Source organism: Simochromis diagramma, unplaced genomic scaffold, assembly GCF_900408965.1.
Source record: "Simochromis diagramma unplaced genomic scaffold, fSimDia1.1 OVJJ01000205.1, whole genome shotgun sequence".
NCBI lineage: Eukaryota > Metazoa > Chordata > Actinopteri > Cichliformes > Cichlidae > Simochromis > Simochromis diagramma.
Window position 1 is genome coordinate 17,157,948 of NW_024386782.1, and position 16,272 is coordinate 17,174,219.

General features: G+C 40.2%; 2 protein-coding genes across 2 annotated transcripts; one reads left to right on the forward strand and one right to left on the reverse strand.

Annotated features, from left to right (window-relative positions):
* Positions 1-2,542: 2,542 nt before the first annotated feature.
* Positions 2,543-9,619, reverse strand: LOC120727848 (peroxiredoxin-6-like). Its single transcript, XM_040022405.1, has 6 exons — positions 9,512-9,619; positions 8,894-9,025; positions 8,163-8,319; positions 3,356-3,505; positions 3,089-3,235; positions 2,543-2,954 (listed from the first exon to the last, which is right to left on the reverse strand). The coding sequence occupies exons 2-6, from the start codon at positions 8,983-8,985 to the stop codon at positions 2,826-2,828; spliced, it is 675 nt and encodes a 224-aa protein (XP_039878339.1). The 5' UTR covers positions 8,986-9,025; positions 9,512-9,619; the 3' UTR covers positions 2,543-2,825.
* On the forward strand, positions 9,069-12,941 carry LOC120727847 (phospholipid phosphatase 6-like). The gene is made up of 2 exons (XM_040022403.1): positions 9,069-9,880; positions 12,230-12,941. Exons 1-2 carry the CDS (start codon positions 9,502-9,504, stop codon positions 12,649-12,651), a joined length of 801 nt encoding a protein of 266 aa, XP_039878337.1. The 5' UTR covers positions 9,069-9,501; the 3' UTR covers positions 12,652-12,941.
* Positions 12,942-16,272: the final 3,331 nt, after the last annotated feature.

Sequence of the window (16,272 nt, forward strand, 5' to 3'; positions counted from 1 at the left end):
TTGAATAAGTGTAAGAAGATAGATTTGATGTTTATTGCCAACCTTTTTAATGTGCAAACACCACTGGTTGTGAGGAAGGAAGAACTGTGGCGGCTTATAGCCAAGGCACTGGGTGAGAGGGGACTGTTGGCGGATGGGGCAGGCATAGCTGATGTGGAGCCACTAGCTCCTGTACCTACTCCTTCCACTAGTCTTCCTGTAACCACTTCTATAGCTCCTCCCAGTCCTGCGGTGGGGGACGTCAGCTGAGGAAGTCCAGCTGATGCTCTGCATTAAGGAAGTGGAGTTGAGAAATTGGGAGCTGGAAGGGGAAGCAAAGGGTGAAGGCGTTAGAGCTGGAATGCCAGCCTAGTAGCTCCGTCCACCCACCGCTCACACTGTGATGTCATTACAGATCCAACAAGAAGCCAACCTCAGCCAAGGCAGCTCACTCTTTGGGCAGTAAGCAGTAGCATATACATACATTTGGTATATACATACATTCCCTATATTCTTTTATGTTGTCAATACAAACGATGGCAAAGAAACAATGTTTTCAAAAGCTTTATTATCACGGTGACCTTGAGATGAATCTATTGAAGGAGGTTAGAGGTCAAATGTAACATGATATTTTAAATCTTTATATAAGGTACTTTCTATATGTTAACAATACACACCATACTTGTAAGAATTATAGTTTCTAACTTATGAGACTTTTTGTCATTTTTTGGCAAATAAATCATCATTACTTAAAGACCTTGGTGGATATAAGATTGTTAACATTACCGGACTCTACACCACTACAAAGTTTGCATTCATTCAAATTCATTAAAAACTTTACGAGCTATGTGTTTACACACAGAATGACATGCACGCACAGAAATGCTACCAAAAACATGATGCAACATGTTTTCGCTACCAAAACCATGTTGCATGACCAAAAAAACTTGGTCGAGGTAAAAAAAATCCAGTGAAATCGGTTAATTTGTTCTTGCAAAAGTTTTGCATCATCACTGTCAGCAGTTTAATATTAGACCAGTATTACACACTGTAAACATTATTGCCAAATTTAATCATGTTTACTGATTTAAGCTTGTCATGCTCAACTTGACAGCTGTAAAGAGAAGAGTGGGGAATTATATTAAATTTTGTTACAAGTTGCACCTCTTCTCAATGTATCACCACATCCAGCTTCAAAAACCTAAAACGTCCACAAATGTATACAGTAGATTTAAACCTGCAGGTCCTGGATTGGCCACTTGAGTCTGGTTTGGAATTGTTGTTGTTGAAATGCCACATTTCACAGCATTAAAAGGGATGTTTACTGCCTGATATCAGTTTTAGTCTCTATGAAGAGACCTATGAATCACTGAACCGGCCCTTTCAGTATTTTAATTGAACTATTTGACAAATATTGTGGCCCGTTGTGTGGTACAGACCACCCAAGAAATTTGTTTTCAGTCTCCCCTCAACTCTAGAATACATGGATGGATGAGCTCGGTGAACTGATTAAGGCTCTGAGGGAACACATGAGTGTTGACTGATGTGCTTCATGGAGCGTTGCAGTGAGACGTCGCCACACTCACATTTTCCAGACCACAGAGTGAATGTACCTGGCTTCAGAACTATTCAGCAGGCGTGGATGTTAATCTGAGCAGTAATGAGAAATCTTCTTGTATTTGTGGTGGTGTAATCCCAGACTGCAAGGAAATGTTTCTGCAGCCTGAATATTGAACTGCCAGCTGCTGGAATGCATCCATATTACTGGCCAAGGGAATTCGTCATTGCTGTTGCTATTTTGAGTGTAGTTTGAATCAGCACACTGTTTGGATTCCTCCATCATCTGAGAAAGAGGTCACACAGATAACAGTGGATGATGAATGGATCCTGACCACCCCAGCAACCCTTACTAGACATGCAGATGAATGCTTTCTCTAACATCTGCTTCAGCTTCTAATTGAACTCCCCTTTGAAACATTTTTCAAATCTTTCTATTTTTTGTGATATTGTATTCATTTATTTCATCATTTTTCATGTCTGTAATGGTCATTTGTTACAGCAGTAACAGTTACTTAACACTAAGTAGAGCTATTAATGTTTGTATGTTGCACACCTAAAGTTTATATATGCAACTTTCTAACCAAGCTAAATGCTAATGCTAATGCTAAACTAACGCCAAGCTGAAAAATGAGGACAACAGATGCCAGTGGTGTCATATTTGCTACGTCCATCTTTTATGTGCAGGGTTGTGGAGACCTTCTAAGGAGTCAGCTGTGCATTTTCTCTTATTAATATCACAGCTGATTATAGATGGACCTTGCTAACCAAACTAGCTAGCTCTTGATTTAGTTCAAAACTCCTCAGATGGTATGACAACATCAAGGCATCAATACGGGAGTATGGGTATGGATATTAATAAACCTATTTGTGAGGTCATATTCCTATATGTATTTATGATATACAACGTATGGCTTAAATAGCATCATAAACATCTTACCTTTGAACCTGTAAACAACATGCCAACAGTATTTCTGCTAAAAAAAAGAGACTTATTCTGCCACACTGTAGATTAAAAAAAATATTTTATTCAAATAGTAATCTATTTCCCCCTGACAGCTCCTTTCCATCTGTCTTCTTAGAAAAGTAGGCAGCTTGAGGAGAGGAAGTTGTACTAAATGTCTCAATCGTATATCATAAGGCACTGGTATTCATTCCATCCATACTGACTGGGACTTATTCACAGCTGGGATGTCTATCAACCAGGTGAGAGCGCTGTCCATGCAGTGGACATTGCAGTCCATGTAACAGATGCAAGTGTTGAATATCAGCATCCTTTCTGCCTGTGCTTATGGCTGGGGTGTGTAGCGCAGGTACTTCTTGCCAGAGGGGAGGTCTTTGGTGTAGACGCCAGCTGGGAACAAAGAGGCGGCCTCTTCTTCAGACATACTCGGGGGAACCATCACGCAGTTTCCAGGCTGGAGGAAGAGACACATTGCAAAAAGTCTGCTGGTCAACACAGCAGCTGCTCAGGTCCTATAGCTATTATCTGTGCCTTCAGCTGCTGTAATAACTGGCAGCAACTGAGGTCACTTTCAAATGCATGGCATACCTTCCAGTCGGCAGGTGTGGCTACTCGCTTCCCTGCTGTGAGCTGGAGCGAGTCCACCACCCTCAAGATCTCATCAAAATTGCGTCCTGTGGTGGCTGGGTAAAGCAGGGACAGCTTTAACTTTTTGTCAGGACCAATAATAAACACCTAGATGGTGGGAAAAAAAGAGGTGAGAGAGTTTCCCAGTGAGAGGGATAAAAACCTTCACAGGAATGAGCAGAGATGGGGCACAAATTCCAAAAACAAATGTGTGTTTATGTTTCTCACACAGCGGGCAGTAAGGGGCATGCCATCTTTGTCCTTCTCATCTGGGTCCAGCATGCCCAGGGCGACTGCCAGCTCCCGTTTGCTGTCCGCTATGATGGGAAAGGGCAGCGAGCAGCAGGCAGACTCCTCACAGTTGTAGGCCACGATGTCCTAGTCACACACAAGAACAGACGCAAGCCCTCCATTAGATATTCAAAGCAAGTGTGAGTGGTGCAACATTGATTGAGCTCTGTCGTATATACACTGTTACTCAGATTTCAATGTAGATTTCTGGGATGTGAGGAAATAATCCCCCACATTATTTAGAACACAATCTGTGGAGTCTGTGGCCTGACCAGTTAGCTTTTCTGTGTTGTGCCATCCGACTTCGCCAGAAGTTGTTTGGTTTCCCAGATGGATAACTAGAACTGATCACAGCCACAAAACAGCAATTCAAAACAACAATATTGCAGACGTGGAAGCAGAGCAACTACGGACGAAGGTTTTGGCCGGTCTCAGCAATGCAAAGCCCCCAGCATGCAACATCAGCATGGAGGAGAGGAAGGCACTCACATCACTTAGTAATGACAACAACATTATTATCCTTCCAGCAGACAAGGGTAGGTGCACAGTTTTGCTAAACCAGAAAGCCCATCATGAGTAAATTTTATCACTGCTCAGTGACAAAAATACTTATGAAGCAAGACCCAGAAAGTGGTTACAGGAAGAGGGTGATAGATTGTCTTGTTCAAACTGCTTCAGACAATCCTCTTGACTGGACCTCATACCACAGGCTATACCCACAGGCTATACTCAGGGGAATCTACACCAAGTCTGTATGGTTTACCTTAGATACATAAACAGGGTGCACCTTTAAGACCGATCGTCTGTGTGATCAACTCGATCACCTATAACATCTCAAAGTTTCTGGCTTCGATCCTCAACCAGAGGCAGCTCTGAACAACACATCCAGAACACCTCTGATTTGAATTGGGAGTTGGAGCAAATGAAGTATCTTGGAGTAAATATCACTAAAGATCTCTCTAAAATATATCATGTAAATGTTAAACCTTTGTGTTATAAAATAAATGAGGATATTAAAAGATGGAACTTAATACCAATTTTAAATTTTGAGTCACGTATTGATACAGTTAAAATGAATATTTTGCCTAGGATGCTTTATCTGTTCCTAACACTCCCAGTTGAAATAACTGATAAACAATTTCAGGAGTGGGATAAAATAATCTCTGTGGCAGGGGAAAAGACCACGGATTAAGTACCAAACTATCCAGTTGGCTAAAGATAAAGGGTGGTTGGGGTTCCCATGTTTGAAAGATTACTATATTTCAGCTAAACTGAGGATCCTAGCGCGTTGGTGCAATGTAGACTACCAAGCAAGATGGAAAGAAATAGAAACAGTTGTCTCAAGAGATTTTCTGATTCAGGCAAGCTTATGGGACGTGACACTTATTAAAAAACAAATTAATAAAGGAAACCAATGGATTAACTTGCCTTTAAAACTCTGGTTACAGTTTCTTAATAAGAATGACTGGAATGAAGAGGCCACGATCTTAAGATGGTGCGCCTATGATCTTGATTTTTTACCCAATAAGTTAGACACAAGATATGAAAAAATGGGCAGGGCAAGGCTTAATGGCATATTGTATGTTTTATGATAAGGGAACTCTTGGGGACTTCCAATCAGTAAAAGATCAATACCAGGTAAGCAATACGGATTTTTTCATGTTTCTTCAAATCAGGCATTATCTATATAACTTTATACCTAAGAGAACAGATCTTTTCTCTCTTCCTGTTTTGAATATATTTGTCAAGGCTTACCATGCAGATCCTGGCCTCAAGGTGATTTCTAGATTGTACAAGGGTTTACAAGAGGTTAAGAAGTTGAACACTATCTACATTAAACAAAAATGGGAAAGGGAAACAAATATAGCAATTTCAAATGATATCTGGTATCAGCAGTGTGCCTTTCAGTGGAAAATTTCTAGTTCTAATATATGGAGATGTTTTGTTTGGAAGAGTCTCTGTAGGTTTTGTATTACACCTGCACAAAGTAAACACTATTCTAATCACTCTAGCTGTTGGAGAAACTGTGGGGCCCAAGGAATAAAACACTTCCACTTGTTTCGGTCTTGCCCATTGATCAACACTTTTTGGGTATCGATTCACTCTGAGTTACAGACCATTTTTAGTATGCAACTCCCCTTTAATTGGGATGAACTTTTGTCTGGATATTTATATTCAGTGAATGTAGATAAAATGTCCAAGCTGTTATATGGTACTCTGAGTCTGGCTGCCCGAAAGACTATTACTAAGAAATGGCTAAGTGTGAAAATTCTATCACTAAATGACTGGCATGAGACTGTTTATGGGTTGTTTAAAATGGAAAGAATTACCTTCTTTAACAGATTTCAATATGACCTATTCATTGAGATTTGGGATAAATGGAAACATATTTCGTCAAGGAGACCCGATTTCGTTTGAATTTTTGTAATTCTGTATGCCATAATTTTGAACTGCTATGTGTATATATGTGTATGTATGTATGTATGTAAGTATGTACAGGCGTATATGTATGCATGTAGGTATGTATATGTGTGTATATATATATATATATATATATATATATATATATATATATATATATATATATATATATGTATGTGTGTGTGTGTGTGTGTGTGTGTGTGTGTGTGTGTGTGTGTGTGTGTGTATATATGTATATATGACTAGATGGTACACCCGTTTGTTTATTTTCGATTACTTGTTTATTTCGGTTTATTTGTGTTCTCATACGTTCCTTATTAAAAAAAAAAAAAAAAGATAAAAAAAAGAGAAGGTGAGAGATGTTACATCTCTCTTCACTTGTATTCCAGTTACTGAAGCAGTGGAGGTAGTTTGTAAGTGATTACAGGATGACCCCAACCTTAGCAACAGGACCACTCTCAGCACCGACCACGTGTGTTTGCTTTTGGAACTGTGTTTTAATTCCACCTATTTCACATATAAGAGTCAGTACTACAGGTAGAAACATGGGTGTGCCATGGGTTTCCCAGTTTCACCCATTGTGGCCAACTTTTACATGGAAGAAGTGGAAAAGAGGGCTTTGTTGTCCTACCCTGGAACACCACCAAGTCATTGGTTCAGGTATGTGGATGACACCTTAAGATGTGCCACAATTCACTGATCACATTAACTCGGTGGACCAACACATCAAATTTACCAGGGAGCATGATAATAATAATACATTTTATTTAAGAAAGCGCCTTTCAAAACACTCAAGGACACTGTTCACAAGCAATAACAACAAACAAAAATTTACAAAACTATAAGGATAAAACATAGAGCAAATAAATAAAATAAATTAAAGTAGCAGGATGGAAAAGCTTGTGTGGAATAGGCTGTTGTGAACAGGTGAGTTTTGAGTCTGGACTTAAAAAGAGGGAGGGAAGTGATGTTTCTTATCTCAGGAGGAAGGGAGCAGAGGGGGCAGAGCAGCAGAAAGCCCTGCTCCCCATGGTGGCTAGCCAAGGGGAAGGGACGGAAAGAGAAAGAGAGGAGGAGGATCTGAGACACCGAGAAGGAATGGTGAAAAGGATATAAACTATATGAAAAGTGGCAAGTTAGCCTTCTTAGACTGTGAGATTTCCATTAGTAATCAGGGACATTTAAAAGTTGATGTAAACCTACACATATGGATCAGTATTTAAGGTTTGACTCTCATCATCCACTGGAGCATGGGTGTCATCAGGACGCTACAGCACGGAGCCAACACCATCCCCACAGACACAGCAGCCAGGGAAGCAGAAGAACATCGCATCAAGAAGGCCCTGAGTAAATGTGCGCAGTGGTCTTTGAACAGTGGTTGTTCACATAATAATCCTATTTTGCCACAGGAATGATGGTTGCTGATTATGTGCCTTGATGTTCTATTGTAGATATTCCACAGACATTATTAATGATTATTATTTCTATTAATCATTGTGATTGACAACTTTGGAGGCAGTATACAGTACTTAACCTTATACTTGGGAAGAGAAGTGATGCTCATTTCACAGCTGGTGCAAAGGCAACATGGTGGACTTTGAAGTGCAATATATATTTTTAAAAAGCATCAAATATTTGAAGCAGGAAGACAATTTCACACACGGGGTTTTCAGGCTTTCTCAAAGATATATAGATTGATACTATATTGATCCCACAAGGGAAATGTAGTAGTTGTACCTGATGTAATCAAATTGAGTGCTAGCAGTAAAAAAAGTTGCCACGGCTGAGATAGTCTCACTTTTAGCCTCTCTAAGCACACAGCATTCATACACATCCCATAATCACAAGCCTCGCCCTTCTATAGATCCTCAATATGGTTCATACACCTTTCATCCCAGTTTCAAATTCACAGCTTGTGGTCGAAGCTTTATTTGTGTTGCAAATTTTTTCCGCACACACTATTTATAGGAGTCAGGCCTGCACAGGCTCAATGTTCATTGTTCATTTGAGAAACCTGAGATTTTAATAGGAGTGAGGTTTTGAGTGAACCCAGAAGGATTCATTTATTTCAGCATCCTAAATACCCACATAGATTTAGCCCAGCATTAGTCCAGGTATCTCGATGTCATTTGGCTTGCAAATCTCTCGTGGCTTGTTTAAAGAACTATGCTCAGCTGAGAAGTCAGAATGCTGAAATATCACCAAGCTTAGAGCACAGTTCACCAGCTAGCACCGACTTCCTGCTTTCTTTATGTGTTTTTCCAATACTTCTAAATACTTAAAGGTGTGCAGCAAATAAATAAATAAAATGTAGTTACAACACCTTGGCCCAGCCGTGGTGATCCTCCAGGAAGTCCACTGATAGGGCGATCAATTTAACGTTGCGTTTACTGAACTCACTGCTGAGTCTGGCAGCTCGGCCCAGCTCTGTGGTGCACACAGGAGTGTAGTCCCTGGGGTGGGAGAACAGGATTCCCCATCTGAAATGAGTCAGATTTACCATCATGCTCAGTTCGATCTCAGAAAACAAGAGGCCTCATCCTGACCCAGTTTCCTCTCCGCATCAGTCTGCATTTCTTGATATTGTGTGTGTTACTGCTTGTTTCTGGGTTTCACAAAAAGACAACAGGATGTAAAACGAGTTTAGCAAAGTTGTCAAAAGTGATGGCAAAGTTGTTTTTCTCCACCTTGAGGTCAGCGGTCTGCACATAATCACTCAAAGGAGTGTTTTTGTCTCAGGTTTGACCTCAATTTCATTCGTTCAGCTTACAGATGCTCTCAATATCAGAAGACTTTCACTGTCTCACAGAGAGATGATTACTGATAGATGCACTAAGTGTTATTTTATACATACTTAGATCGCACTTAGACCACAATACCGTCATTACAGGTACAGTATGCAGATTTTAAAAATGCCACATGCAGTATTTCAAAGCAGAAGTGAAAAACCATGACAGGAACTACATCCCGCCCTCTCTCCCCGCTCTTAAGCGAATTCTCAATAAGTCTGTAAACCTGCAGCGTAAAAAATAAAAAGTCACAAAGTCTACTCACGAATCACCAAGAAATTCGTGGAGTTTAATTGTGCCGGTGGTGGTCTCTGCCTCGAAATCAGGAAACACGTCTCCGAGCAGCAGCCCCGGCATGCTGTGGCCGTGGAAGTGTTTAGTCCGGTGTGCAGTAGCTCTGGTGACAGCAGGTAGAGCAAAAATAAAGAAGAGGCGGAAACCACGCACGCACTGCCACAGCATGATAGACCCAATTTAGGTTCATAAAAAGCGCTGCGCTCTGAGCCTTTGGCGTAGTTGTGACACATTTTGCGCTCAGACCGGTGTCGTGAAGAGAATATAGACATTTATTATTATGAAATGTTTATTATGACACAACTAACAAAATAGTCAAACTTTACAGTCAAGGCGGGCTATCTGGTTCACAAGTGATAACGTGTTCGCTGGGTTTCCAAGTTTAAAGAAAAAGCCTAAAGCTCAACACCGGACCCGTTCAACGAGCACGGTTTTGTGGATTCATTCCTGTCACGTGACAAGAGCGGTCCAGTTCTAAACTGGTACCATTTATCCCCTGTAAACCGGGCAGGATGTTACGAGCTCATCAGGGGCCATAAAGGAGAGCGGATACACGACTTACGGCACTGTCCAACCAAAATGTCCTCACCAGGGTCCAGGCGGAATAGTTGCCGTGGAGCTGCGTGTGGAAGCCGGGCAACTTTTGAATACCAAGTCCGTCGCCGGAGCTCCAGCTGTTCTTACTTTGCCTCTGGAGCGCAAACGGGAGACTTTTCAGTCAGTCTGAGTCAGCCGATATTTACTGTAACGCTCCGGTTTTTGCTGGCGATAGATCTATGGCTGTCCAAACGGCTCGGAGTGTGCGCCTTTGAGGGGTCTGCATGGGGCAGCATACGGCCCTTGGTCCGGCTGGTCGAGTTCTCCGGTCATGTCATCCCGTGGCTCATCGGCACCGTGTACACTCTTCTCCGTGGACGAAGTGTGGAGGAGCAAGAGATCATGCTGAATTTGGCATTGGGTATGTATCATTACACCATAGTTAATGTTAGGATTTCTGTCTTTAATGAAACAAAAATATGTTCTGATTTAATAAATAACACATCTCTAAGTCCACAGCCATCAACAGGCTCGATATTTACGTAAGAAGTGCTCCAAAGTCAAACTGACTTTAGCTGTCCGAAGCTCTCGCAGCTTCATATTTATCACCACATTGCCGATAAGCCGGTGCGTTATTATGCACGTTTGTGCCATGGCCACAGTGGAACCCGTGGCATTCATAAGTGGCTCTCATGTTTGGTCAAAGCTAGATAACGTTAATAGCTCTTAATGTCCAGAGACCAAAATGAGTCCAACTAGTGCCAATTAATGCATTAGCAGGAGTAAATGGTGTCTGAGCGAGAAACAACTGCACGACAGCGATGGAAAGTTTTTCGTGGGAGCTGTCTGAGATGTGATCCACAGGTCATGGCTGATGATTTATTTGCACATGTAGATTATATTTGTGAACTTGCAGCCTTGAGTTCAAGCTCTGTGCTGCTATACTGTATTGTGTTGTGGTGAAATGCCAGAGCTATTTCTGGCCTGTAAAAGCCCAGGATGCCATGGAGATTTGGAGATAGTATATGATGTTAGACCAATCAGGTATTGACCGGGTCAAAGACCTTTAGAATTTTTTTTCTAGGTCAATAAATTGAGCTGGTTATATGCTTTTACTTCAGCCTTGCTCAGTTCCCCAAGGTGTTACATTAAGAGTTCAACATGTTTAAAATCTCAACTATTGGTTGATTCAACTGAAATAAAATTCCACTTGACTTCAAAATGTTTAGCAGAGTGCTAACTAAAGCTGCTAACCATGGTTCACTGCAAAATTTGACCTTTGCTATAATGATGTACTGAAATCATCTGAAGATGTTTGAAATACCTAGATCTCAGTTCTTTAAATATCTGAAAGCCCTCATGGACTATCAAAGATGTTCAAATGTAATTTATTAGCTCCTAAAGCTGCTGAGCTCGTTGAACTTTTGAACTTTGGGCGAGGCCATCAAGTATTTGTAGAGTATTCGCTGCGGATTCAAAACCTGTGTTAGGAAGCTTGAGAAAGTTTGAAATTTGATGATAAATGAGATGATGGGATAGGATATTTAGAGACATCAAAGGAATTGCAAGGGATGTAAAAGTATTACTTAGCCAATTTAATGTTATTAGTCATTTTTGTTGGACACAGTGCCGATCATGTAGATTTAGCTCACAAATCTAAATAATCTGCCAGGAATATTAATGAGAGTAGGGTCATTTACTCCAATTATGATCATGTAATAAATTCCAGGAATATTTTTTCAGGATTATGATAAGCATTAAGAAACAAGAATACAAACTGTGATCACAGCAGCAGACCGATTCTTGTTAGAGGATGTTAGGCTGAAGAGGTATCCTTGGTGTGAGAATAGACTGAAAAAATATCAATAGCTGCAGCATTTGGAAAAAAAATGTCTTGAAATAATTTGAAAACTGGACAATTATTCAAGAAAGCAGGGAAAATTTTTTTACTTTTCCTCAGAGGACTCTTGACTTTAAGCCGCGAGGTGTGGAGCAATGTCAGTCGGCTGTTTCTCAGTATAAAAAATATATAAAACCTTATATAAGTTTTATATAAAACCTTAGTCTAGTAATTTTTTTTTAATTAAAGAAGAAACTCAAACAAAGTCACCATGATTAAATATTAGATATAAGTTCAAGGCAACTTTTCCACAGTATTTACATACTGCATGGTTACAGTAACACTGGTACTAGTAATCAAACCCTAAAAAGGCAGTCTCAGTTACCGGGGCAAGCTAACATAGGAAACCACATCATGAATTCACAAGCTAGTCGAAACACAGCCTAACTGAAATAATGATCACAGCACCGATAAAGCTTATGAAGCTAAACATTATCTTTACCACAAGTTTTTCTTTTGCAGAAATGCCCCATACTTGGCAACATCAAGTGCTCAATTAAGCAACTGCGTGCAACTCAGAATGGGGACAGAAAGTACAGCTAACTTAAGCGGGAAAACAAGTGTTTCAAAGCTGGTACAAATTAAGTTCAACACACTAAAGTAAAACTTTTGTTTGTCTTTACAGTGTAAATCTATAATTAACTGAAGCTTTAAATAAATGTATCAACAACTGAACAACTTCAGCTGCATTTTTTACTCATCTTTTCAGCTATTTAGTTCTTTTTCTAATATATTTTAAGGAAAATGTAATACTAATACTAATATTTAATAATAATAATAATTGTTATTATTGTAAACTAATATATATCTAATGCAATCTTGTTGTTATTTACATCCTCAACTTTAAAAACTACTCCTTCCTCCCCACAGCTCTGATTTTGGATTTGCTGCTTGTCAGACTTGTGAAGACTCTGGTCAGACGTCGCATGCCCACCCAGAACCGCTCGGAGATCCTCTCCACCTTCTTCGTGGAGCGCTATTCCTTTCCCTCCGGCCACGCTTCACGGGCGGCCATGTGCGCCCGGTTCTTCCTCGCCCAGCTGGTGGACACAGACTCCATGCGGCTCCTGGTGGTGGGGTGGGCTGCTTTGGTGAGCCTGTCCCGACTGCTGCTTGCAAGACACTATGTGACAGATGTGGGCTTTGGCTTGGCCATGGGCTACTGCCAGTACAGTCTGGTGGAAAGACTGTGGGTGACTTGGGACTGGTTGCAGGACGCGCTGCTCATTGGCCTGGGAGAGAGGCTGAACAGGGCTTACGATGGACTCTGGATGCTAGATGGGAAACATTAGGTCAGGTTTAGGTGTGTGTGCATGTAGGAAAATGTTGAACATGAGTGGGTAATTCTGAAATTCCTGATTATTGATGTTATTTTAGGATTCTTATATGTTTTAAAAAAATCTGTATCAGCGTTATGTGTTTGTCTTTGTGTTTACTTTTATTTTGAAGTAGAAGTATTAAATGTTTTACCTCCATTAAGCTGCTTGTTTGCACATCACTATTGATAATGCATGGACTTAATTTCACAAGCCTGAAACCAATGTTGAATTTATTTAATTAAATTTTCTATCTTAAAAAATTACATTTTTTTTTTTTTGAGTGTGTTTTTAAACTGTGGTATAAAAAAGAGACTTCCCCCTTGACACACTTCATGATGTGAGAATTTTTTCTGTGTTTGTTTTTCATGTGGCTTAGCCACAGTGTGTTTGTGTGAACATTGTTGTGGGGAAAGTCAACTCACACTCAACCAAGTTTCCATCAGCTGCTGCTGCTGAGTCTCCTGACTGTCATTGCACGGTAACACATTCCATCTCATCTTACAGTGTTGATAAACTGCTGCCACCGCCTCCTTTTTAACACACCGAATACCACTTCCAAAGCAAGCAGTTGTTACAGAAATCATAACACTCGATACATGTGGGTTTGGAGTTAACATGTTGAACAGGTTAAGAGAGCAGATGCGTGTGTAGCCTACATAAACAGCTGGAAAGTGTGACAAGTTGTGCTCAGGTTGTAAGTGGGAACGTGGGATATTTTCAAGCAAAGCTGCTCATTTTTATTGACTTTCAAATAATGCAGGTGAGCTGACGTGTGGGCGCGTGTCTGTCAGCGGTTTTATTACTCCAAGAAATGTGACAGAAGTAACCTCATCTCTTTCAGTTTCATCGTGTGAATACATATACTCATATTATTTAAACTTTTATCATCTAAATTTAAAGAACACAGTTGTGTTTAAATAGGAACAATTTTCTGAAGGCTTTCTGTAATTATAAAAGGAGAAGTACATTTATTGAATGTACTGTGTATCTTAGAACCTCAATTCCAAAATAAGGTTGATATCCTGTAAATGTAAAATGTAACTAAAGCCAAAATGCAAGGAAATTATATTTTAATCACAATACAGCATGGAAAACATATCAAAAGTTCAAAAAGTTTTGCCAGAGCCATGTTTAGAGCTGTAAGACAAATCCCGTCTTCTTTTAAAAGCAGTACGTTTTTCTCTCGGAAAGTGAGGGGCCTGCCAAAGATGCCTCCTGGGTGAGGTGTTGGTGGCATGTCCCACTGTGAGGAGGCCCTGGGGCAGACCCAGGACACGCTGGACAAATTACATTTCTTGGCTGGCCTGGGAACACCTAGGTGTTCCCTCGGATAAGTTGGAGGAGGAGGCTGGGGAGAGGGAGTTCTGGGCTTCTGTGCTTAGGCTGCTGCCCCCGCAACCCGGCCCCCGGATGAGATGGACAGATATTTTCTGATGATGCTTGAAATGTTTTCAATTGGTGAAAGATCTGAAGTGCAGGCGAGTTCTGCACCCAGACTCTCCTACTATAAAGTTGTGCTATTGTAATAGCTGCAGTATGTGCATCAAGATTGTCTTACTGAAATATGCAGGGCAATCTTGAAAATAAATTGGACTGGATGGAAGCATGTGTTGCTCTAAAACCTGCACTCAGTAATCATGCTTATGGGGCCTTTCCTGATGCGAAAGCTGCTAATTCCACAGGGCTAATGCAACCCTTTTGAACAGCACTGATAATATGGTCCCCCTCGTCTTTAGTTGGGAGGACATGGCATATGTTTTTCAAAAAGAATGTAAATTTTGTATTTGCCTAACCAGAGAACAGTTTTTCTCTTGGCCTCAATTCATTCCTGGATTCAGAAATGTTTCTTTGCACGACAGCTTTAACCTATGTTTGTGGATGGCACGGTGAATACATTCACAGACAGTGAATGAGCTCATGCAATGGTTTCTATGACAGAATCATACTTTTTTAAATTCAGTGCAGACATTCAGAAATTCAGCAATGATATTCAGGCTTGTCCTTTGCACACAGTGCTTCCCAGAAACCTTTGATGACGTTATGTACTCTGAATGATTTCTTTGCAACTTTACACGGGAACATTCCTCTAAAATTGTTCTACAATTTGTAGATACAGTTTTTTGGTGATTGTCAACCTCTGCTCATATTTTCATCTAAGAGTTCTGCCTCTCTAAGATGCTATTTCTATGCCCAGTCATGTTGCCGACTTGTTGCCAATTAACCCAATTAACTGCAAAATGTTTCTCCAGCTGTTTCTTTTTAGTACCACCTTCTTTTCCATCCTTTTGTTGCCCAGTCCCAACTTTTTTGATGTTGTTGCCCTCAAATTGAAAATGGGCAATATTTCTATTTAATGAAAAATTATATTTTTCAGGAAGTAGCATAACAACGAGGAAGGATCTCTGAACCCACAGTCCAGCCCATCTAACAGTAGTATTAAGTATTAGAATGGACTAAGGTTGTCCTTATTTTATGACATAAGTTAACTTGGCTAATGCTGCCTGTAGATAAGCCTGTGGTTGAGGTTGTAGGTAATAAACAGCACATTAGCTTCCAAAGCTGAGCTCCTTTGCTGGTGCTGATTCTACGTGGCATGGTTTGTTTTTGTTTAATGAAGACGTAACCATATTTTAATGAACGTGGGCGATGCCAGCTAATGCTATTTCTAGCTAGCTTGTTTATTTCATTAGGATGCTAACTTTGGCTAGCAAAAAGGAGCTTAAAATAAAAGGTCTGTGCTTTCTACTCCTTATATTTTCAAAACAGCTTGTTACATTAGGTTTAACGCATTTGAGGTAAGTTTTTATTTCGTGGTACTGTGCACCTTAAAACAGATTTGTGCCTAAATGAAGGGAACAATGAGACATAAAAGACAATCCTATTGGTTTAGCCATCACCAACGCTTACAGCATACAACGAAATGAAAGATGCACAAAGATAATTTATGCAGAATCTATAGCACTAAACTGTTCCTATATGGAATTGGTCTTGGTATTTCAGCATCAAGTTAGCAATAAAGAAGAGGAGCAAGTACAAAGGGAGTAACATGTTATTAAAGTGTCAGGTAATTTGAAATGTAACATTTCTATCAGGTCAGGTTTGTGGACTGCTGTCACAGTGTGTTGCTAGCTAAACATCCTGCTGCTGTATTTCATGGGGTAGTGAAAAGAATAACAACTGACTGCACTCAGAGATGAAGAAATACAAGATAGATAGGAGAGGAAGAGCAGTTATATTTAATGGTTAGAACTGCTCGGGGGCATTTGATGAACAGGAAATGTGCTTGTATGATGTGAAGTTTTTGTTTTTGTTTTATTTTATTTTATGAAACATCCTGTATCCTATAACCTGTATTGGACTGTTTCACAGGGGTTGTGGTGCTCATGCTCTGTATTAGGTTACATAAAGTGTAGCAGAGAATAATTTGGCTTTGAGCTGATAATACTTAGGTTCATTCTTTGAATTCCACCTTTATGCTAACCAGGTCTAATTTAAAGTTATTCTGAAGAGTATGCTGTCATTGTAGAGGATGCAAATCAACCGAGATGGCTTGTGAAATGTTGGATTACGTCCTGCTCAATTCAGTTGTGTACA

Bases quoted from the DNA above. Each gene is read 5' to 3' on its own strand.
- LOC120727848 (XM_040022405.1), bottom strand. From the start codon at position 8,985: ATGCCGGGGCTGCTGCTCGGAGACGTGTTTCCTGATTTCGAGGCAGAG. The intron at 8,320-8,893 runs GTGAGTAGACTT...GACTCATTTCAG, and splicing joins CACGAATTTCTTGGTGATTC to ATGGGGAATCCTGTTCTCCC. The intron at 3,506-8,162 runs GTGTTGTAACTA...GTGTGTGACTAG, and splicing joins ATCACCACGGCTGGGCCAAG to GACATCGTGGCCTACAACTG.
- LOC120727847 (XM_040022403.1), top strand. From the start codon at position 9,502: ATGTCCTCACCAGGGTCCAGGCGGAATAGTTGCCGTGGAGCTGCGTGT. The intron at 9,881-12,229 runs GTATGTATCATT...TCCTCCCCACAG, and splicing joins CATGCTGAATTTGGCATTGG to CTCTGATTTTGGATTTGCTG.